The sequence below is a fragment of the Agelaius phoeniceus genome, chromosome 7 (assembly GCF_051311805.1).
Source record: "Agelaius phoeniceus isolate bAgePho1 chromosome 7, bAgePho1.hap1, whole genome shotgun sequence".
Lineage (NCBI taxonomy): Eukaryota > Metazoa > Chordata > Aves > Passeriformes > Icteridae > Agelaius > Agelaius phoeniceus.
The window spans coordinates 20,896,068-20,915,967 of record NC_135271.1 but is presented as its reverse complement, the minus strand read 5'-3'; the positions used below and the strand labels follow the sequence as shown (position 1 = coordinate 20,915,967).

General features: G+C 38.6%; 1 protein-coding gene across 4 annotated transcripts in view; it reads right to left on the bottom strand.

The window, feature by feature from the left end:
* Positions 1-337: 337 nt before the first annotated feature.
* The window catches only part of MYO1B (myosin IB), a 107,141-nt gene continuing 87,578 nt past the window's right edge, over positions 338-19,900 (bottom strand). For 2 of the 4 annotated variants that reach the window (XM_077181179.1, XM_054636415.2), the window contains exons 21-31: positions 18,771-18,839; positions 17,112-17,198; positions 16,713-16,799; positions 13,972-14,058; positions 10,839-10,913; positions 10,308-10,442; positions 9,363-9,469; positions 6,796-6,928; positions 5,157-5,309; positions 4,149-4,276; positions 338-1,614 (exon numbers count right to left, since the gene is read on the bottom strand). In XM_077181179.1, coding sequence (XP_077037294.1) covers positions 1,491-1,614; positions 4,149-4,276; positions 5,157-5,309; positions 6,796-6,928; positions 9,363-9,469; positions 10,308-10,442; positions 10,839-10,913; positions 13,972-14,058; positions 16,713-16,799; positions 17,112-17,198; positions 18,771-18,839 — 1,185 coding nt within the window. In that variant the 3' untranslated portion in view covers positions 338-1,490. The remainder of the gene's footprint in view (positions 1,615-4,148; positions 4,277-5,156; positions 5,310-6,795; positions 6,929-9,362; positions 9,470-10,307; positions 10,443-10,838; positions 10,914-13,971; positions 14,059-16,712; positions 16,800-17,111; positions 17,199-18,770; positions 18,840-19,900) is intronic. The other 2 variants (XM_077181180.1, XM_077181181.1) reach the window with 2 other exon arrangements.

The window sequence follows — 19,900 nt, the reverse complement described above, 5'->3', positions numbered from 1 at the left end:
GCTTGGACTTCCAGCACTGCACATCAGATAGCCAGGGTGTTAATCTGTCCTCTATCAGACTGCAAAAATACAAGGCGCTTTCTCCACAAATCACGGAGTCACATCCCACAAACCCTTCACGTGAGCAGTTCCTTCTCTCTGGAAAAGCATCTCTCCTCTCAAGGATTTCAGCTAATGCTTCTGGCTTATAAAAGATAAGTGCAATCAGTTACACTGAAGGTTTATAATGCGGCCCTTGATTGTATTTTCTGTGCACGCATTTACATCAGGCACACGAGTTATATAAAATAGTTTGGAGTACAAAAATATGGTTATAACATAGGAGTACCAAACAGCACAGAATTAGAACAGTTTTATTACCATAATACCAATTTATATACAGACCCCCAAATTAAGGATTTTTTTTTCTTTTTTTAATTTTAAGTATTCTTCCCAAATTGACAACTGTAGTGTACACTCTATAAACTGCAAATTAACAACACAGATCTATTTTTAACCCCTACATTGTCTATGCAGTCTGCACCAATCCGCTCTCTTCCACACAAAAGTGTATTATAAATAATCTCACAAAATGTCACGTATGTTTTATTGCACATTGTACATGCCAATATTTAAAAGAAAGGCTCAAACCTTTCACTTGATAACTAACTGTTTAAATAACTAGCATTTACTTATTTTATGAATACTATTGCATTTTTCAGGCTCTAATCTTAACTCATAATTTAAAAGAAGAATAGCAGAACAGAAAATATGCCTTGAACTTTATAGCTTTTGTGAAAAAAAGAAAAAGCTTCTTTAATTCTGCTGATCTCTACTTTATAAAGTCATTAAAAACATCTGACCTAATTAAAAATGCTGTTTCAAAATTTCTGCATGTTTTACTATAAAATTTGCATGTAGCTGCTTGTGCAATCATCTATTCCTTCTATTTTGCAGAATTAGATGTCTCTGTGCTGCACTGACCGGAAAGTTGAGTTACACAGGTCCTGGTGTGAGCTACAGGAGTTGTTTCATCAGCCTCTGTTCTGCTGGTCTGCACAGGGGCAGGACATGAGGAGCCTGACAGACACCTGGACAGCTTGGGATAAAAGGACACCAGGTACAAATGGCCACCCAGCATCAAGGCCATGTATAATTCCTGTTAAGCAGATCTCTAGACTAAGGAATACGAGTAAGTTACCATTAATATGTGGGTTTATGATATGCTGCACTAAAATATGGCTGCTAAACAAAGAGAATGATTGGTTGTATGACAGATATGTGCCAGCTGGTAAAAATGCCTCACTGGATAAAAATCTGCGTTTTGAGGGTTAAAACTCTGGCATGAACAAAAAGATTTCAAAGTCGATTGATCAAATGTTTTGCCAAGGGTTTCTAAAGCTATTAGCCATCAACAGCTCCAGAAAAGGATAAAAATAGCAAAACCAAACCACTAAAATTGCACTATTACAAAGAAACAAGTCCATGAAAGGGAGAGTCACCAGCTGCAGTTAAGGGACAGCCACTTCGAGAAGCCGATTGTTTTTTCGCTTGCAAGTTGGGATGTTGCCATTTTTCTGGCTGCCTTGTATGAACTTCACACACACTTTGTCTTGTTTGAACTGGACCAGGAACCTAAGAGAGGGAAGGGTAAAAACTTTAGTTAAGCATGGAGAGAAAAAAAAAGACACATGAGGAGCAGAAGCCTTTTCCTGTTGGTTCTAAGCATCACTCCAAAAGATGTCATTTTCAGCTCCATATTAATAATAAAGAGTTGGGGAATAAATAAAAAAGCCATAGGTTATGGTATGGCTAGAATCTCCTTCAGGTTGTACCTCTTAATGATTGCTTTTTGCCTATAACTGTGGACATTTTACAAGTTAGTTTGCTATTCCTTTAGAAAAAAAGCAGTTTGAAACAGAATTTCTCATGTACCAGAAATGCAGCAAAGACTATTTCCAACTACTTCACTGTTGGCCAAAGGGACTTCTCTGTTTTCATGGAAGCTCAACACTTCTGTAGCAACACTAGGAGTTCTCTTCTTCTGATTTAAGATTAATTTATTACATCTGGTATTTCAGCAGCTCTCATATGTCTAATCCTCAGTCAGCCTTTATAGCCCCCTGCTCGGCAACTGGGAAAATTCACTTCCTGCCCAGCAATCTCCAAATTTAGACATTTTCTACAGTTCAGGGTAAATTAATCTGGATTTGACTCTTCACTTTTTACTGGAAGGGAAATTTCACTGAACGTGGAGAATTTCTTTTTAAAAAAAAAAACCACCACAAAAAACCAACATGCTCCTGTGGAGTCTCAAACCTCTCATGGATCTGGATACTGAGATTAAAAGCAGTAAGCAAGGCAGTGCTGCCTCTTGGCTCACATGCAGTGCTTGCTGACCTAAAAAGTCCTTTGTAATACAGCCGATTTTCCCTTTTAGCATCCTTAAAAAGTCCTCCAGCAGAGGCCAAAAACTTCAAAGAATTTGCTCTGCAGCCGGAAACCACAAATCAAGCTGACGGCAGAGCTCAGGGGAGGAAGTGGCCTCTGCTGAGCTGAGCTTCCCTTGGGTCCTGCTTTCCTGCTGCACAGCCCAGGCACTCAGAGCTTGCTCAGCACTGCATCTCTGGGGTGCAGCATTAAGAGCTACACCCAAAAATGTGTGCAGCTCTTACAGCCATTGTCTCATCACCAACACTGCATTTTCCTGCAGCCACTGTTCTGATATTATGCCTGTGAATGGTGTGTCTCCTCCTAAACAGAGCCCTGCATCAATGGCGTTCTTACATCCGCTCTCTTCCCGAAAAGCAGAGTAGTCAAAATAAGGCCACATTTTCTCCTCAGTCCCTAGCTTGTGTCTAAACTCTAGCAGGGAGAAGACTCCTGCTTCACCATCAACACAGATGGGACTGCAAACAGCTTAAAATTATTTAGTCCGGATAAACTCAATAGCAGTACACACATGAATGTTTTTAATCTGCAAGAGAAGAAACAAAAACCACATCCCAAAAAGCAAGACTCCCTGAAAGCAGGCTGTTTTCCAGACCTAAGGCAAGCAGGCTGTCCAGACTAGTGCAATGCATGCTTAAACTTAGCTTTAGTAGTTTATGCCTTTGTAGCCCCCCTTAAACTAGAAACTTATTGGGGATAACCACACTCTTTTAGAGACTAAAAAGCACATACTCTTGAGGAAATTAAATGACATCTGCTAACAGAACAAAGGAAAATGGCAGATTTTATTTTCAAGGAAAGAGGAAAATTGGCCTTTTAATAAATCCTCAAATCTGAACAGATACAAGCTGTACCCACTACCATGACTCTAGAACACACACAGCATGGTGCAGTCAGATAAAATGGTTCAGGTTTTGCCTACAGGAAATTTACTTCACCATTGTTAAAGGGTCCAATTTTTCTTCTTTATTTAAAGTGAATAAATCCACCTAATGAACATTACTGAAAAGAAGGGCCACTTCACAGAACAAGAGTGGCACATAGCAATGGTGGACTAAGTGGGAGACTCTTACTCAGCAAACTTTAGGAGCTCACACACAAACACCTTTATTCAATAGCTAAAAACACCACAAGGGCAGTCCTTATTTAAGACCAAAATATGAAACTGTCCCAATCAAAAATAAATATTATTTTGAGATGCAGACTTTTCATCAAACAAAGCTTTTTTACAAGCAAAAATCCCCAACAATAGGTTGTTACAGCTTCACAAGAGAGTCAGAGCTTCATAAACTTACATTGGATTGGGGACAGGTTTTGTATTGTTTTTGGGTTGTTTTCAGAAGAACTTGGCTCCTAGTGTCCACTCTAATCTATAAATATCTCATAGTAATCTGTGAACTTTTCAGTCACATGCAAAATTGTTCTCTCAAATGTAGTAACTCTTGATTATTTCTACAGCAGCAATTGTGCTTCATAGCCCTATTTGAAACTACTTTAACAAAAGCCCATTTTCTGTAATGACCTTCAGGGACGTAAAAGCCAAAACGAATACTATAAAAGAGTACACACTGAAAACTGGATCCTTCTTCACAAGTATTCTGTCAAGAGAAAAGAAGCATTAGCTACACAACAGTGTTTTGTTATTCTGACACCAGATACTTGACTTTTTAGCATGCTGCACTGAAGCAAATGTACTCTTAAGCAAAGAAGAAACATACTCATCAGATATCTCAATGTTGAGCTTCTGTTTGGTTTGGCTGAGGGTAGTGCGGTAAAGTTTAGTGGCCATTTCAATAAGGTGATCGCTGCTGAGCAGGAAATCTCCTTTACTGGCAGCTTCTGAGCCCTGAAACAGGAAGGAAAACAGTTAGGACTACCAAAACCTTGAGTATGGTTAAATGGCAGCCAAGCAGGAGGGTTTACGAGGAGTCTTCTCTTCCCAGTTTAAGGAAACAACAATCTTTTGTCCTGCAAATTAAATAGGGATTGCAGTGCAGTGTATAGGATCAAAACATCATTTGCACCCAAATAATCTACAAATCAAGTGAGAAAGGTGAAAAAAAATCCCTTCTGGCCCTAAAGGAGGGTCATCTTCATTTTCCTATCCCTTCTGTATTCCTTGTCTGGATACACCACAGCAAGCTTCCAATACTTGTGGAAAGGAACCAAAGCAAATTACCAAAACCAGGATTAGGATGATGGCAGTGAGTATGAAAAGACACTGTATATAACAGTCTTCAGATTCATTTAGGCTAGAATACAGATGCCAGCTTAATGATTTTAGCAGAGCAATGGTTAGAGTGCAGTGAGGCAAATATAGCACTGAGCTAAGTTCTTTAGAACTGAGTAACAAATTAACTGTGCCTCACTGTCAACTTCTTGGCATCCATAAAGAAGAGAGAAATATTCTACCAGTATATGTAAGGAAAGCACTGGCACAAGGCACCTGAACCATATTACAAGTGGAAAACTCTGATCCTGAAGAGACTGCAGTGAAACACGAAGTCTGATTTTCACAGTTAAACGATCATTCATAATGTAATAAACTGTTCTCATTTGGCTTCAGTAGCTTTAAATCAAAGTTTCTTTTCAGCTATGGCAAAGTTAAATAAATTTCTAAGCCTACAAGCTAAACCCCTATGGTTTAATGCTACAAGATAATTAACAAACAGGTTTCACATCACTGCACATAAAGCATATTTTTTTGTGATGGAGCGGTAACCAACCTCCTTGAGGTGCACTGCAAAGAATCCATCATTTTGGGAGCTCATGGACACTTTGGTAACATCTCCCAGTGGAACCTCTGACTTGATAGTCCCAGATTTTTGATCCGCGAGAAGAACGTTGTTTTTGGTTAATAAGAAAATCCTGGATGCAGCCTGTGAAAATGCAAAAATACAGATCATTGGCCACATGAGGAGAGAGATGGCTTTCATCGAGCACCTACTACGACTCCAAGGAGTTCACAGAGTTAAAAAGTTTGGCCCACATTAGCAAATGTGAACATTTGACGTTCAGTTAAAGCTGCAGATCAGTTAAAATCAGGTCAGATTTATTTATGTGTCTAATTATAGACTGAGAAGCTTAGCTCATTTTGGCACATATGCTTAGGTATAAACAGTTCCTTTAATTACTGGCTTACAGCTGTAAAATTCAGAAAGTCAAACTCTGAAACTATGCAAATCAGGGTAACCTCATTTCTCATGCTCTTTAAATCTCCAGGAAAATCATCACACACTAAGTCTCTATATTGAGCATTATTAACCAAAATGATGATGCAGAGCAACACAAATCATGTAAGTACTTTTCAGAGTTATGTTCTCCTCCCTTTATCTCTTGGAATTACCCTTTAGGAGGATAAGCATTCACACTTTCAAAAGATAAATATTTTTAAAGCATGAAATGTCTGTTCTTAAATTTGTCTTAGAAAATACTAAGGAAGAGAAATGAGAACTTAATCCACATACACATTTTTCTCCTGTAAACTTTTAAAGAATAAAATCTTTATTAAAATTAAGAAGTAGCTGCCTTAAGCACATAGAACCATAGTTCATTGATTTTATTTTTTTTTTAATCTTGAGAGCTGTAGCCTATGAAAATACAGGAAAGATATTGTCTTCATTTAATTAGTTTCTTCTAAACCAGAAAATTAACTTGGCATCAACAATGAGCAACCTAATTTCACTCCTAGAAATGCATAAATGACATCTACATCTGAGAAGTTGAGATCTACTACTTCTAATACTTAGATATGGTGAAAGCAATTAAGTTTACTAAGGCAGAATAATACTTCCTGGTTTAATAAGTATAATTTAAATGCAAAATGTGTTCTATCTTGGCAGAATAAAAAGGTACCCACCATATTTAACAACTTTATTCAAATGATACAAGAAACTTGACTCTTCCTTCCACAGAGCTTTGGAAGGCAGGTAAAGCTAGAAGAGTATGCCACTCATAATTTTAAAAGATAATAAAATGTGATAATCAGAGCTTGACTGACAGTATGGACTGTGAAAAGTTAAGTTTTCTAAATACTTGAGTTAAGATATTTGCTAAATGTTTATTTTCTTTAATTGGGAAATAGAAGATCTTAGCTGAGTACACAGTACAGTCTGTTACCAGTTGATGAGATACCTTTTTTGTTTGGAAAAGTCTATGGAAACCGCAAAACAAGATTTTAGTAATCTTTATGTAGATTTAAAAGAGGTGTTAAAAATCACCAAGTTACATAAAAATAACATTTCCAGTCTTGCCCTTAAAAATACACATTATTTTAAAAATCCTCAGACTATTACGAGTCTCACTTTCAATGTATTTATTACAAAATGATCTATCCTTCTGGATAAATCAAATCCATGTGATTACCTTCCCATTGGCTCTATTGATCTTATTGACAACTTCTGCAATAATGATCTTTTCATCCACAGCATCTTTGAGCTTTTTGTACTTGGGGTTCTCGCTGATCTCCAGGTAAGCCCCTTGGAACGGCTGCCCAACACTGCAAAGGAAACACGAGTTAAACACCAACCCCAGGCAAGAAGCAAACCTGACACCAGCACAGGCTTCGTGAGGAGATGCACCAAATATCATTTTCAGTGATGGTGAATGAAGAGAAAGCTATCACTAAAATGGGCCCAATTGCTTTGGCTATCAGACACATGAATACCCTTGCATGGGCAGTGAACTGGGATTTGAAATCACCCAGTGAGAGTCTCTGTGAAAGCAGAAATTAGAACCCCAGTAGGAGTGACACACTATTGATGATGACAGGCAGGACTTCAGTGACAGACATGAACTTGCCTTCAAGATCTGCTGCTGTTTGTGAAACGTGCAGCATCTCCTTGTCAAGATCCGCTGCACTTGCAAACTCCCCCATCTTTACACACCTCAGGGTGCTAAAATAAGGGCTTCCCTACAGACCAAGAATTGATGAATTGTCACTGCTTGCTTTGTTGCAAATCACTTTAAAAATGGTGATTTAACTTCAGTCAAAGCATTAATGCAAAGCTTTGCTAAGACTGGAGCCCAGGAGAAAATGATGCATTCATTATGTGGAACAGCACTGCCTTTGCCATTGCATCTCTGGCACACAGAGTGATGGGAAAGAAGAGGAAGGATACAGGAATTTTAGTACCCACAAGTCCCTCTTTCTCCTTAAATAATTATACTACAGACAGAAAATTTGCCACATCCTATGAACCATTATCATACTAATTAATCAGAAATTTTATACAGCAATTTTCTCTACCCTTAGGCCGATTAAAAAAAAAAACAACAAAACAACAGTAGGAGCTAATCAGCTCTGAATACCAGACAAAAAGAGATGGAAATGTTTCTAAATGAATCAGGGCAGGGAAAGCATTCCAACTTTCCACCACGTTGGAGCTTTGGGGTTTTTGGTTTTTATTAATTAGCAGTATGAAACCATAGTCAGCAAAACAGTAGATTCCGTGTGGACTTCATCCCTGACCAAATGATGACAAGTCATAGCTAAAACTGAAATGAATCAACAGTTCCCTTATCACATATACCACTTAAAAATGTCTTTGCTAAAAATTACTCTCATATATATACATATATAAATATAAATATAGATATAAATTTCTAAAAAATATCTGTGTGTGTGTATTTTGCTGTAGGTTATTTAATTGTTCAGCCTTGGTGTAAAAAGTGCCAAACCAGGAGTATAAATAGAATTCCTTCCCTTCCAAGGAGCTCTATGCTGAGCAGATGCATACTGACTAAAACCTAAAAAAACCTGCTTGCTCATAGGAAAGTCCAAAGGCACCATCTTTCTCTTTTGCAGCATAAAAAGACATCCCAAAGCAAATAAAGAACAAACCACAAGCTAGCATATATAGCCATTAAGTAAGTGATCTACTGAAGGGGAAAAAAGAGAAATGTACACTGAGCCCATTACAGGAAAACAGGAAATGTCTCAATAAAAAAATGACAGAAAACCAGGGAAACACACAAACAACAAGCAGAGCTTGTCCATGCATGGAACTGTTCCCATAAACTCTTGCAGATTCCTGTTCCTCCCTCTGCTGAACCTTGCCTCTCATTCTATTTGTTCCTGCTCAGCTCCAACTACAGCTTCTAAGAGAAAACTCTCACAAGATGGACAAGATGGTTGTTTTCAAGAAAAAACACAATTTATAAGCTTGTATTCACTTAAAAAGTGTAAGTCAACTTATATCAAGGACATCATATCTTTATTTTGTCACTTTTACTGCATACCAAAAGAAGAGTATTCCTTAAATAAAATTATATACTATTGCACTCTCTTGAATAATGCTGGCTCTGTAGATAGCAATGACAAGAATCAGTCAGTTTAAAAGAACTCAATAATCTGAGAATCCAAAATACTTATTTGCAGAGATTTCACATTATTAAAAGAAAAAGAAAAATAGATTCTAAAATGGAAATAGAAATTTCTTTTAAGTATCTCTGCAAAAAGACATGCACCAGTGTATCTAACTTTTAAATTACCCAGTCTTCATCTTAAGTTTTAACACAGCAGAGCTCCCCAGGACAGCTCACCTGGGAGGGAGTGACATTGTCACTTAGAGCCTTCCAGCCCACTCTACCTTTATTATTGCAGGAAATAGCCTGAAGGGAATGAGGGGAAAGGGTGAAAGTTGTTCCCACCTGCAAGTTCCCCAAACTTGTAAGGCATAAGTGGGTCAAGGAGGGTTAGAATAACAAACCACCATGGATTTTGGACAGAAGTTCTTGCTATCACAGGACTGGTGGCTGTAGCAACATCTAAGTTTGCTTCTAACTGAGGTCAATTTTCAGGATGGTAAAGGCAAATGATGGAGGAATGTTGTCAAATAAGGAAAATGCACTTTCCTGCTTAAGATGAAAAGCGAAATCTTGCAAGGATATTGAATTTCTGGTACACTAAAAGCAGCAGAATCAGTCATTACCTGGCTGGATATAAAGCCTTCTTGTCCTTGAAAAGTTCACTTGCTTCCAGTTTTTCTTCATAGATAAGCTTTTGCTGATCTGTGAACTGATCTCTGTACTTTTTACACTACAAAACAGGATATATTAAACAAACCATAAAATTATCTTTCCCAATCTCACAGCACCACAGACTAATGTTTGCCCATTGCTCAAGATGCACATTCTTTGTATGCTTCTGAAGTGATTCAGCTCCATCCTACGTACCACTGATAACAAACAGGGGAGGTGTTTTGCTCCTCCCCAATTCTAGATACTTTTGAATTACACCAGAAACAATGTATAAAACATCTCCTGTAAGTATGAACATGAGCCTAATCTATGAGACTCATTCATTGGAAGAGTGTGCTAAAAATGTTCACAAAAATATGCATACAGTTCCACAATTTTGGAAGTTTATGTAGGCAGAGGAAGAAAAAGACACAGCTGACAGGGTGAGTTTTGCAGGCTCAGAAAGAAAAACTGTTCCTTGACAATTCACAGAAAACACAGCCCACAAGATCAGTAAAACATCCCATCAGCACTTGTACAGATTCTCGCCGTTCTCTCCATCCAAAGATCCAAAACAAATTTCAGCTAACCACAGCTCATAAGTAAAAAATTCCACCCAGCACTTCCAACATTGGTCTAAGTCCTGGCCATGGACACAAGTATTACAAGCTATTAATTAACAGGCTGATGGCAGGAAGCAAACTTCTCTCCCTAGCCCCAGGAAGGAGTAGCCAGGATAGTTATATCCCTTACAGGCCAAAGGCAAATGATCAAAAAAACCTACTCCCTTCCAAAGAAATAAAATTATCCTGGCTGGAATCAAAGGAAACACATCCTAAAAATAGACCCTTTGTGAACAATACTGCTGAAAACCATGGGAAGAAGTTCTGCCCAGACTGGACCAGAATGTGTCCTACCCTCCACAAATGGAAAATCCTCTTTAGCTCCTTGTGGGTTGATTCCAAGAAAAGGTAAGGCCTCGCTGGCCAGTTTTTATCTATTGGTGATAAAGAAGGCATCTTATTCTTCATTTCCAAGAAGTATTTTTGCATCTGTGATAAAATTGAAGCAAGATGTTTTATTAATGTTCGAATATCAGAGTTATTGAAGCTCGCAAGGAAAAGCAGATGCTCTGTGATTAAAAAGCACAGTTACCAAACTGCAACTCTCAGCTCTCATAAACCACAATATGGATTTTTAAAGCCAGGTATATTGAGAAACACAGATTTAGGTATCACAGAAATGTGGCAAATCCTTAGTACCATTCTTATATCTCCAAACATTATCACTATCCTCTCTTTACAATATCAGAATATTAATTTGCCACTTTTCCATGAGCTTGGACATTTCCTTACAAAGACTATCATAACACAACAGCTACATTTGATAGACAATAAAAACTTAAAACACAGGAAATGTACATGTACTTTGTACAGACATATACATACAATTCTCTGAAGGGTAAATTCATAAATTTTTCTTCCAGCATTGGCTCTGAAGAATTTCCTGTATTCTCTACGGACCTGGAAAGTTAAAAAAAAACTCAAAATGAATATAAAGAATGAATTTGTTTGCACAGGTACTTTTTTAACAAGCTCTATGGTAGAACACATTAAAACAAGCATACATACATGCATAGGGTTCCCTGAAATAGGAACATCACCTGGTCACACTTAAATTATGTGAAGCAGACCATGGACCACGATGTCTGAAAGATACCTCGGCTGACCTGAGCGCAATTATTTGCAAACTTATCAAGGAATTTGAAATGCTTCCCTCCAAAAAGGCAAATTATCCAAATATTGTCGAATTCACAGCATGAATCTATTTTCAATAAGCTTTTGCATAAAGTTGGATTGGAAAAAGTGAGGCATCACCAGTGATGATACCATTTTCTTGTGTCTGAAGTGACACTTATTTGATGTTAATTACAGAGTTAACAGGTGAATTTTTCAGCTTTTTCTCCTTTAAAATTCTTAATACACAGTCTTCATTCCAAAAGACTAATGGGATTTTGGTGCAAGAGCAAAGAATCAACACAAAGGTTGCTCAGTGTCAGCAAGCTCGGTATTTGCTCACAAAATTTATTTGAAAACCAAAAATTTAAAAAAAAAATCAAAAAAAGAAATCATCATAATTTTTGCAGGAGATAATTTTTAGTACGTACTTGGAAGTGCAAGTTTTAGAGTACTTGTTTTGCCTTTTGTATTTCTATCAGTCTATATTCTATGCTATTTGGTCTATGCTATTTCTAATTAGCATAGACCAAAATTCAGAAAAGGCAATTAGGGAGAGCCCAACTGGTCTGCAGTTTTATGTGACACCCAGGCTCACCTCAAGTCAGCTGAAACATCCCTCAAATTTCTTTGCAAACTCTGGCACAGTCTGCAACACACCTGTTATGGGTTTTGGGCAAAACCCAGGGAAAACATCGTGGCTTTGCATAATTTACCCCAGAGCAAAATTTAGTGGTTTTAGCTAACTCACTAAGTGTTGCTGGCTTCTCTGTAACCAGAATATAAAGGAAAACCCATAGCATAAAATCCCCTTCGATTTACAGAAAAAAAATTTACTCCTTTCTGCCTCACAGTAATTCATGCATTTTAAGATAAACCAGCATTTGGAAAGCAACAATCTGTCACCATTTCTGGACAAATACACCCACAGGTAAACAGATTTTGCTTAATTACACATTAAGATGCACCAACAAAACTGGCAGCATTCAGCTTTCATCATTCCATGCAAATTCAGTGTATATTTTTTTCCTCATCACTTTATAAGAAAAAAAATATCACAGTTCTTATTCACTCATTTTCTGCAAGGCTTAGTGCTCTATAATTAGAGTACATCCTTTATTAATTATTCAGGGATGTTAATTAACACACTCAAAGCCACTCCAACCACATTCATCCCAAATCTCACCATAGATTCTCCTTAATGATCTTGCTTTATATTATTCTTTGCGAGCTGCAAGGTGTGCAAATTAATTTGGAAGAAAGGGACTAATAGACACCCACGCATCCTATTGGTGCTGCAGGGAAGCTGCAAAGCAAGCACTGAGAAATGCAAGCTGCTCCAGAAAAGCCTAAATCTGGAAAGTACCACAAATGCTATTAAAATCTACTTGGCATACAATTAAAAAAAAAAAAAATCAAAACAAAATCCTCACAACTTATTGGTTTAATCTTCGTTGTTTTTATCAACTTTAATTCTTCAGCCTCGTATGTCACAGGTGAAAACACTTTGCCTTCAAACTACCTGTGGTAACAGTGATATATTGGAATGACAGACTACAGTCTCATTCAGAAAAATCTGTGTATTTCAGGTGAGATGGAAACTGGAAATGTAGCTTACACTATTTAACAAACTCACTGAAAACCACAGACTGCAGAAATGTATTCCTGCTGTAATGTGCCTTAAAGGTTTTGGAGTCATCAGCTTGCATTTAAATGCTGCTGTTTGATATAAAACAGCCTCTGAGTTCTCAGGAGGGACATATCCTTGTTTTAAAATCATAAAAACAGACCTACTTTGGCAGTAGTACCTAAAGTGTGATTCTGATCTGCAGAATGACTTCTTAAAATGGCTCCTTTGTATTTTCCAGCTCTGGCTTCCATGTAGATATTGTAATGGATTTTTTTTTCATTTATAAATGAACATGTATTATATATAATTATATGTTTTCTAACTACTTTTCCCATTTCATCACTGTCAGGCTAAGTACAAGAATAGAAAAGTACCTGAACTTTACTCTGCACTGTCAAGTGAATTGTTCCTTTCATACCCCTGTAGTTTACAATATCCCTATTAGCAGGAGTCACTCCCAGCCAAACCAAACAGATTGAGATTTCTGCAGTTCTTCAGGACTGCATCTGTAAAACTGTGTTATGTAAATCATTTGGGCACAGACCTGAAACATCTGAAGATGCCATTTTCATAGTCTATTTACAGAGCAGAACTACATTTTTCCAGATTACAGATGTGTTTTCTTTTGCCAACCAGTCCTTGAAAGCAAGGGATGGAAAACAAAACGCTTTTGTGCATCTCAATTTTTCTAGAAATCCATGGCTGTCAAAAGCCACAGGTAATGCAATGCCAGGCCCCCAAAAGGCTGCTGGATGCAACAGGACATGACCACTGGCTTTACACCCTGCCCTCCTCAACACTGGGATCAGGGGTCTACTGTGAGCAGCAGTGAGAGTCAGACACTTCCACCCTACTTCCCATTCTAACAAGCAGAGGTCACAACAAGAAAATACATCCTTGTAATCTTTCCAGATAGGACCTTTGCCAAGGTAGGTCAGTTTTTAAAGTCAACAACTGTAATAGAGTCCCTTTTATCTGATTTTTGTCTTCCTGTGATTGCTGACAAAAATCCCCCAATGCCTCAATGTTGCTGTAAGTGAGGCAACTTCATTTATGACTTTTTCAGCCAAGTCCACGACAAAGTTAAACAATGTGTAAAAAAAAAACCCCATCCCTTCTAGTGAGCCCACACAACTGCTTGTTTATTAAGTGTTAGTAAGGTGTGCCACGCTCCATTGAGTTCACGTTGACAGATGGGAGTGGTGGAGAAAGTACCTTCAGTCCAAGCCAGTAAGCCCAAATGACTGCCACAGCATGCTTACGCCTAGCCTCCTCCTTCAAGCGTTTCAACTCCCTCCGAGCCTAAAAGGTTCAGAGAGTGAACAAGAGACACAGCCCGGAGCAGACAGCGCCAACGCCGCTCCCACACCCAGCAGGGGAGGGATGGAGGAGCAGCGCTCGGCCTCGGGCGCCCAACGCGCCGCGGGAGCCCGTGCGGAGCAGCTCCAAAAGCCTCCACTGCTGCCGACCTGGCATGCACAGGTGGGAATTTGGTATTCAGCCCTGTTATTCACTGTCAGCCCTTCCTCCTGCTCTTCTGTGCACACCTGCCATGAATTGACTCTGATGGGAGGGCTTTGCCTGCGGTTTCATGATCCAAGTGATGCGCATGAGAATCAAGACTTACTAAGATCTCACTATCTAGTCACTTCTTCCACTGGCAAGTGCCTGGGCAGGACAGAATCAGCTCTGAAACCATGTGTCATGGTGACTTTCCAGCATTGTAATAAGGGCTTTTATCCTGGAGGTTATTTTTTTATTTTGATCTTTATGTATTAAAAAAAAAAAAATCAACTCCAGCCATGTTAAAATCTCCATGTTAAAATTATGTCAGTCTGTGGAATTAGGTGTAAAGCCATCAAATCTAGTGCATTCCTCATGTACAAATAGATAGGCACCTTCCTACCTTTCATCAATCATTCCATTTCAGGAAAGCAATTTGAGGCATGTGTGGGCAACTTAACAGAATGTCACATTTTAGGAGATACCAGCACATTTTTTGTTCAGTTATCTGATGAAAACACTCAAGGAAGAGTTCCAGTATTACAGGCTCAGTCAGAGCAGCTCTAGCCCTGTATCTGCACTTGTCAAGCTGTAAGTTATCAGACCTGTGCAGCAGCAGTTCCAGCCTGTGCCAGTAATGCTCTTCTGGTGCAGCTGGAAAGGTTAATGTGCAGTAGATGCAGACTCAGAGATTATGTTTTCACTCATCTGCTTGGCAGAAAAGCTCCTACTGCACAGCAGTGTAAAAGCAAGAGCTATGCAAAGCTAAGTATTTGTCTACCTTGTGAAAAGGAAGGAAACTGAGTACTTGAGGCCCACTCTTGTTTCATTTTTGTTTGGTTTTGGGGTCTTTTTGGGTAAAGCAAGAGACTTCTGATGATAACTTTAAAAATTTTTGTCCTAAATATTCCCCCAGTTAAAGATAAAAGATCACATCAATAAAAAGTTGTCTTTCTTATCAGAGACTGTAATTATTTTTCTAATCTTAATTCAATTTAGATTATTATCTTTATATTCATATATATTATTATATTTAGATTATTTATAATTAAGGAATAAGGAGACAATTATTCACTAGATTCCTGTGAGCCAGTTGATAAAAATAACTATTAAAGTATGTTAAAAATTATCCAAATCTACTAAACATTTAAATGAGGAACTTTAACATGGTTAACAGTATTGCATCCACTGGATGTATCTTTTAATTCAAAGGACTATCTTAAAACTATGAAAACAAATATCTCTTCTGCAGTTCTGAGCAATATTTTGGTGAAAGGAACTCTGGTTAAAAACAAAATAAATTCTCAATATATTCTGCTTAATCAAATGTAGAGGAAACTGTGTTTCTGTCAAATTATACCGTTAACTAAATATCAAGCTAGAGTTGAAAACTTCCAAAGACTCCCTAGTATTAAGGAAGTTCTCTACATGTTTGTTTGAATTCCCAGGGCTGCCATTTTGCTGGAAATCTAATAGATTTATACCAAAATAGCAAAGGTCAAACACAGCATTATACTCCAGATGTAATTTGAGCATATTTCTCCATTCATTTGGCAAGGTGTTCTAACAACACACCCACAACCATAAATAACAACTGAAAAATGTTTTAAATCTAATGTATTTATGGTTTTCAACTAAATTAGGAATTTATTAATTGAAACCAATATATTTTTGACCTCTAGTGAACAGCATTTCAAATGTTCACATAACCCGCAACTACAGGCTGGGGATTAGCAAGAATCTTTCAGTGGGACTTTGCTTCTGAAAACAAACAGCTGATGCTGAAATTCCTGGGATTTTTCTAGAGCTGTAAGTTTAGAATTGCAAACTAACATCATTTTCTGCTAAAAGATCAGCTCATAAAATTTTGCTTTACTTGTGGTCATTAATTTTTTTTTACTGGTTCAAATCACAGCCAGAGAATCAATTAAACCAATCATAACTAGAATTTAATGAAACTTAATAATGTCGGTTTGAACTTGTAGATGAAGACTATTCAGGGTACAGATTATAATAAGTGGTGAAAATCTCAATTGGATCACTAACACAGTGTCACTGAAAGCACTTGTTGGGGGCATGGGGAGGAACACAGCAAAAAACCCCAACCTCCTCTCCCACCACAAACCACACTTTGCATATTTACATGTAGTTAAATGCATTTCCTAATTTCAGGTTACTGCAGTCCAGTCATTTTTCATCTAGTCTAATGCCTTGTTAGTGCAAATCTGTACTTGGTTGCCATGCAAGGTATTTCCTACTCTACAAAAAACTGGCATACACAATGCTATCAGATTTATTAGGTGTGGCATGAATGGAGATGGAAGGAATCGATGATCATGCTCTATTATTTAAGAGTGAATTGTATTAGTCATTAATTCTCACTATGAAATAGTGATTAAATGCTGATGTTGTTGAGCAATGAAGGGGGAACGTGTGATATGTGCATGAAGTACCTTATATCCAAGCCAGAAAGCCCAAATAACAGCAATAGCATGTTTATTTCTAGCCTCGTCTTTCAGTCGTCTCAGTTCCCTTCGTGCCTGTGATGCATTTGAAAAGGGGATATAGAAAAGCTTAGGAAAGAAAAGGTTACTGCAAGTTCCCATTGGTGCAAGAAAGAAAGCAAGTAACCAGTCACTACAAACAGCAAAAATTAAAGCGTGTCCCAGCTTCCCAGACTGCACCAGCTATGACATGTTAGCAGCAAAGAGGAACCAAAAAAAAAAAAAACAGTTTAAGCAGTCAAAGCAGTTTAAGGCACTGACAGTATTCCCAGATAACTATCCTGAGGGATATCCTTCTTCATTCCACGTAGGGACACAGAGCTGCACAGTTTGCAGCCATTTTCTTACCTGGGTACCATGCCAATAAGCAGCAATTACTGTGGCAGCCTCATTACAACGCTTCAGATGCTTCAGCTCCCGAAGAAGTTTCCGAGCCTGCAAACAATTTAAAATGTTCTTTTTGACTAACTAACTTTTCATATTTTTGAAGCAGGGCACTGCAACCTGTAAATCTAGGCAAAACCAAACAAACACTGCCTCCAAATCCCCAAGCAAATACATTCACAAATGCTGCCCAGCCTCAGATTTGCTGCTCCAGCGAGGATTCTGTGCTGCAAGGCTGGGACTGGCAGGTTAGGGGATCTTAGTTCAATGCTCAGTTTTCTCCCAGATTTGCTGCATTACCTGAGACATCTATATATCTGTTTGCACAATGGCAACAATATTTTTTTCTCCATACAGTAAATGTCTGATCCATTTAGAGTGCAATAAAAAATAAATCCCAAGTAAATTGTCTGGCTTTAGGTCACACTAAAGGCTGCTGTCATACCAGGCTTTCATGCACAATGCTACTGCAACAGAGCTTGTTCTCCAATGGCAAACAGAAAACCATAACTCGAGATGATGCTTTTAACCCAGTTTTCTTCAAATAATGCTCATGGGAAAAGACAGCACATCAATAGTTACACTGAAAGGATATTTTTAACTCATTTAAACAAAATCATAAAGACAAAGTAAAAATCCAGACAAACAGCAGAATCAAATTACGTTACCTTATTCCTGGCAAACTTTAAAGCCTTCTAGACAGGAGAGATTATTTACACCAACAGCTACTAACTGCAGCCCCTTCCTTCCCTGTCTGACAGAAAGGAAACTGATTCCAGAACTAAAGGCAGTTCTCCCTTTCTAACTAGAGGGGAAAGCCACCTTTAGCAGGGTGAAGAAAGGTTAATAAGAAAATAGAGGAGCCCAGGGTTGCTTTTTCTGAAGATGGACAGCAGGAGTTACTTTGAGCATCATGGCTGCTTTCATGTGAGCTGTTAATCTCATTTTTACCTCCTATTAAAGCATCATTCCTTAAATATCTACCAGGATGCATGATTATCCCTTCACAAAGTACAAATCTCTCAGAGAAGAAGTGAAGCTGTGGCAAACTGAGGCAGAGTACAAGCCCACAGCAATAAACTACTTTCTCAACACAAGTACACTTTCACTCCTCCACTAAGCAGACAGAGCAGAATTGATGATTTAACCCAAGTAACAAATTGCCCAGGCAACTCAAACTCTTTATTTTAATCCTGCTTAAATCTGATTCATTCTTTGAGAATCCTGTTAATCACAAAATAACTGCCAACCACAACTTGTTTCTTCCAAGTCAGTCCAGCACTACAGTTCTCCTAAGGCCAGTGGCAGAGCCCCAGAGCATCCTTCTCCAGAGCTGCTGGCCTTCTCAATTCCTGGCAGAACATGCCTCAAGGATAACCCAGGGGTTTAGTGTGGTCCCAGCATCCCCCTTGCACTGTTTGCAGGGATTTATAGCCCAGGCAGCACATCCAGGTATCCTGAACTCACCTCTTCTACAGCAAACACGAGTGTTTAACAATGGCACAGCCACAGCTCCAAGGAGAGAAGGTGTGACAGGCAGGAGGCTCAGTGCACTTGGGAAGTGTTTTCTGACCTGCTCCTTACCTCTCCAAACAGGGACAGCTGCAGTAACAGGAAACTCACCTTCCACCCTCTGATGTACGACTGTACTGTGATAGCCGAACTCTTTATCTTCTGGTATTTTTTTTGTTGCTGCGTTGGAAATAAGTATGTGACGTTTAGAATAGAATATTATGTCTGTTAAACACTGCATAATAAACCTTTCATCACTAACATTTGACAATATGCTTGGGGAGACAAGCACTGAATGTAAAAAGTGAACAATTTCTGACTGAGCAGATCAGAGTGTAGATTCTGTGTTCAACTCGAGGGGAAACAAAGCACATCAACAATGCTGCATGGACAATGTCACTCTGTTTACAGAAACACTAAGTTCATGGTCAGCAGCACAATTGCACATTAAATGCTAACAGTAAGAGCTTTATTTGTCTTTCCCACCACCAGGGTAGCACACAAACTGTCACACATACTCAGGTTTGTAGGCTAAGCTTTTTACCACCTTTTCATAAGACATGTGCTGTTCCTATTACCCACAGTGCCTTTATTATGGCTGATGATAACTTAGGAAGAGGAAAAAAACAAAAACCATGGATTCCTAGCCGAGATGCTGGAGTACTATTTAGGTATGCCAGGTTGAGCAATAAATTTCCTGGACAGCTGAGCATTTTCCTTCTAAAAAGCTCAGTTCTCCAGTGTTTAGTGTAATACTAAATTGACAGACTTTGCAGCAGGGCTTTTAGGTTTGACATTCAGCCCACTCAGTGACAGTGAAAATCTCTGTGAGCAAGCTGGAGAGGGTCCCCCCTGGGCCACCCTCATGCCACAGCTGCTGTCTGTCATGCCCTGCAATGCAACAGACAGACAAGTGCCTGCAGACCCTCAAGTCAAGCCTCCAGAACAAGGAGTTACTCAAAAAAGCTTTATTCATTCCAGGGAACTCCCACGAAACCTTTCAAAGCACAGTGCCTACCAGTCATGTCGGGTTAGGAGAACAGCGCCTTCCATCCATGTGAAGAGGCTGAGGAAACATCTCTATCATCACCAATAAAACAACTGCTGCCATGTCTCACCAGTGACCCAATTACAGTTAAGAAATCAGCACTTCTTGGTCGTGTATGTGTTTTCATTTCTTTATATTTCAAGTTGTGCCAGTCTAGCTGCAGTAAGTCCATTTAAAATTCATTAAGACTGTG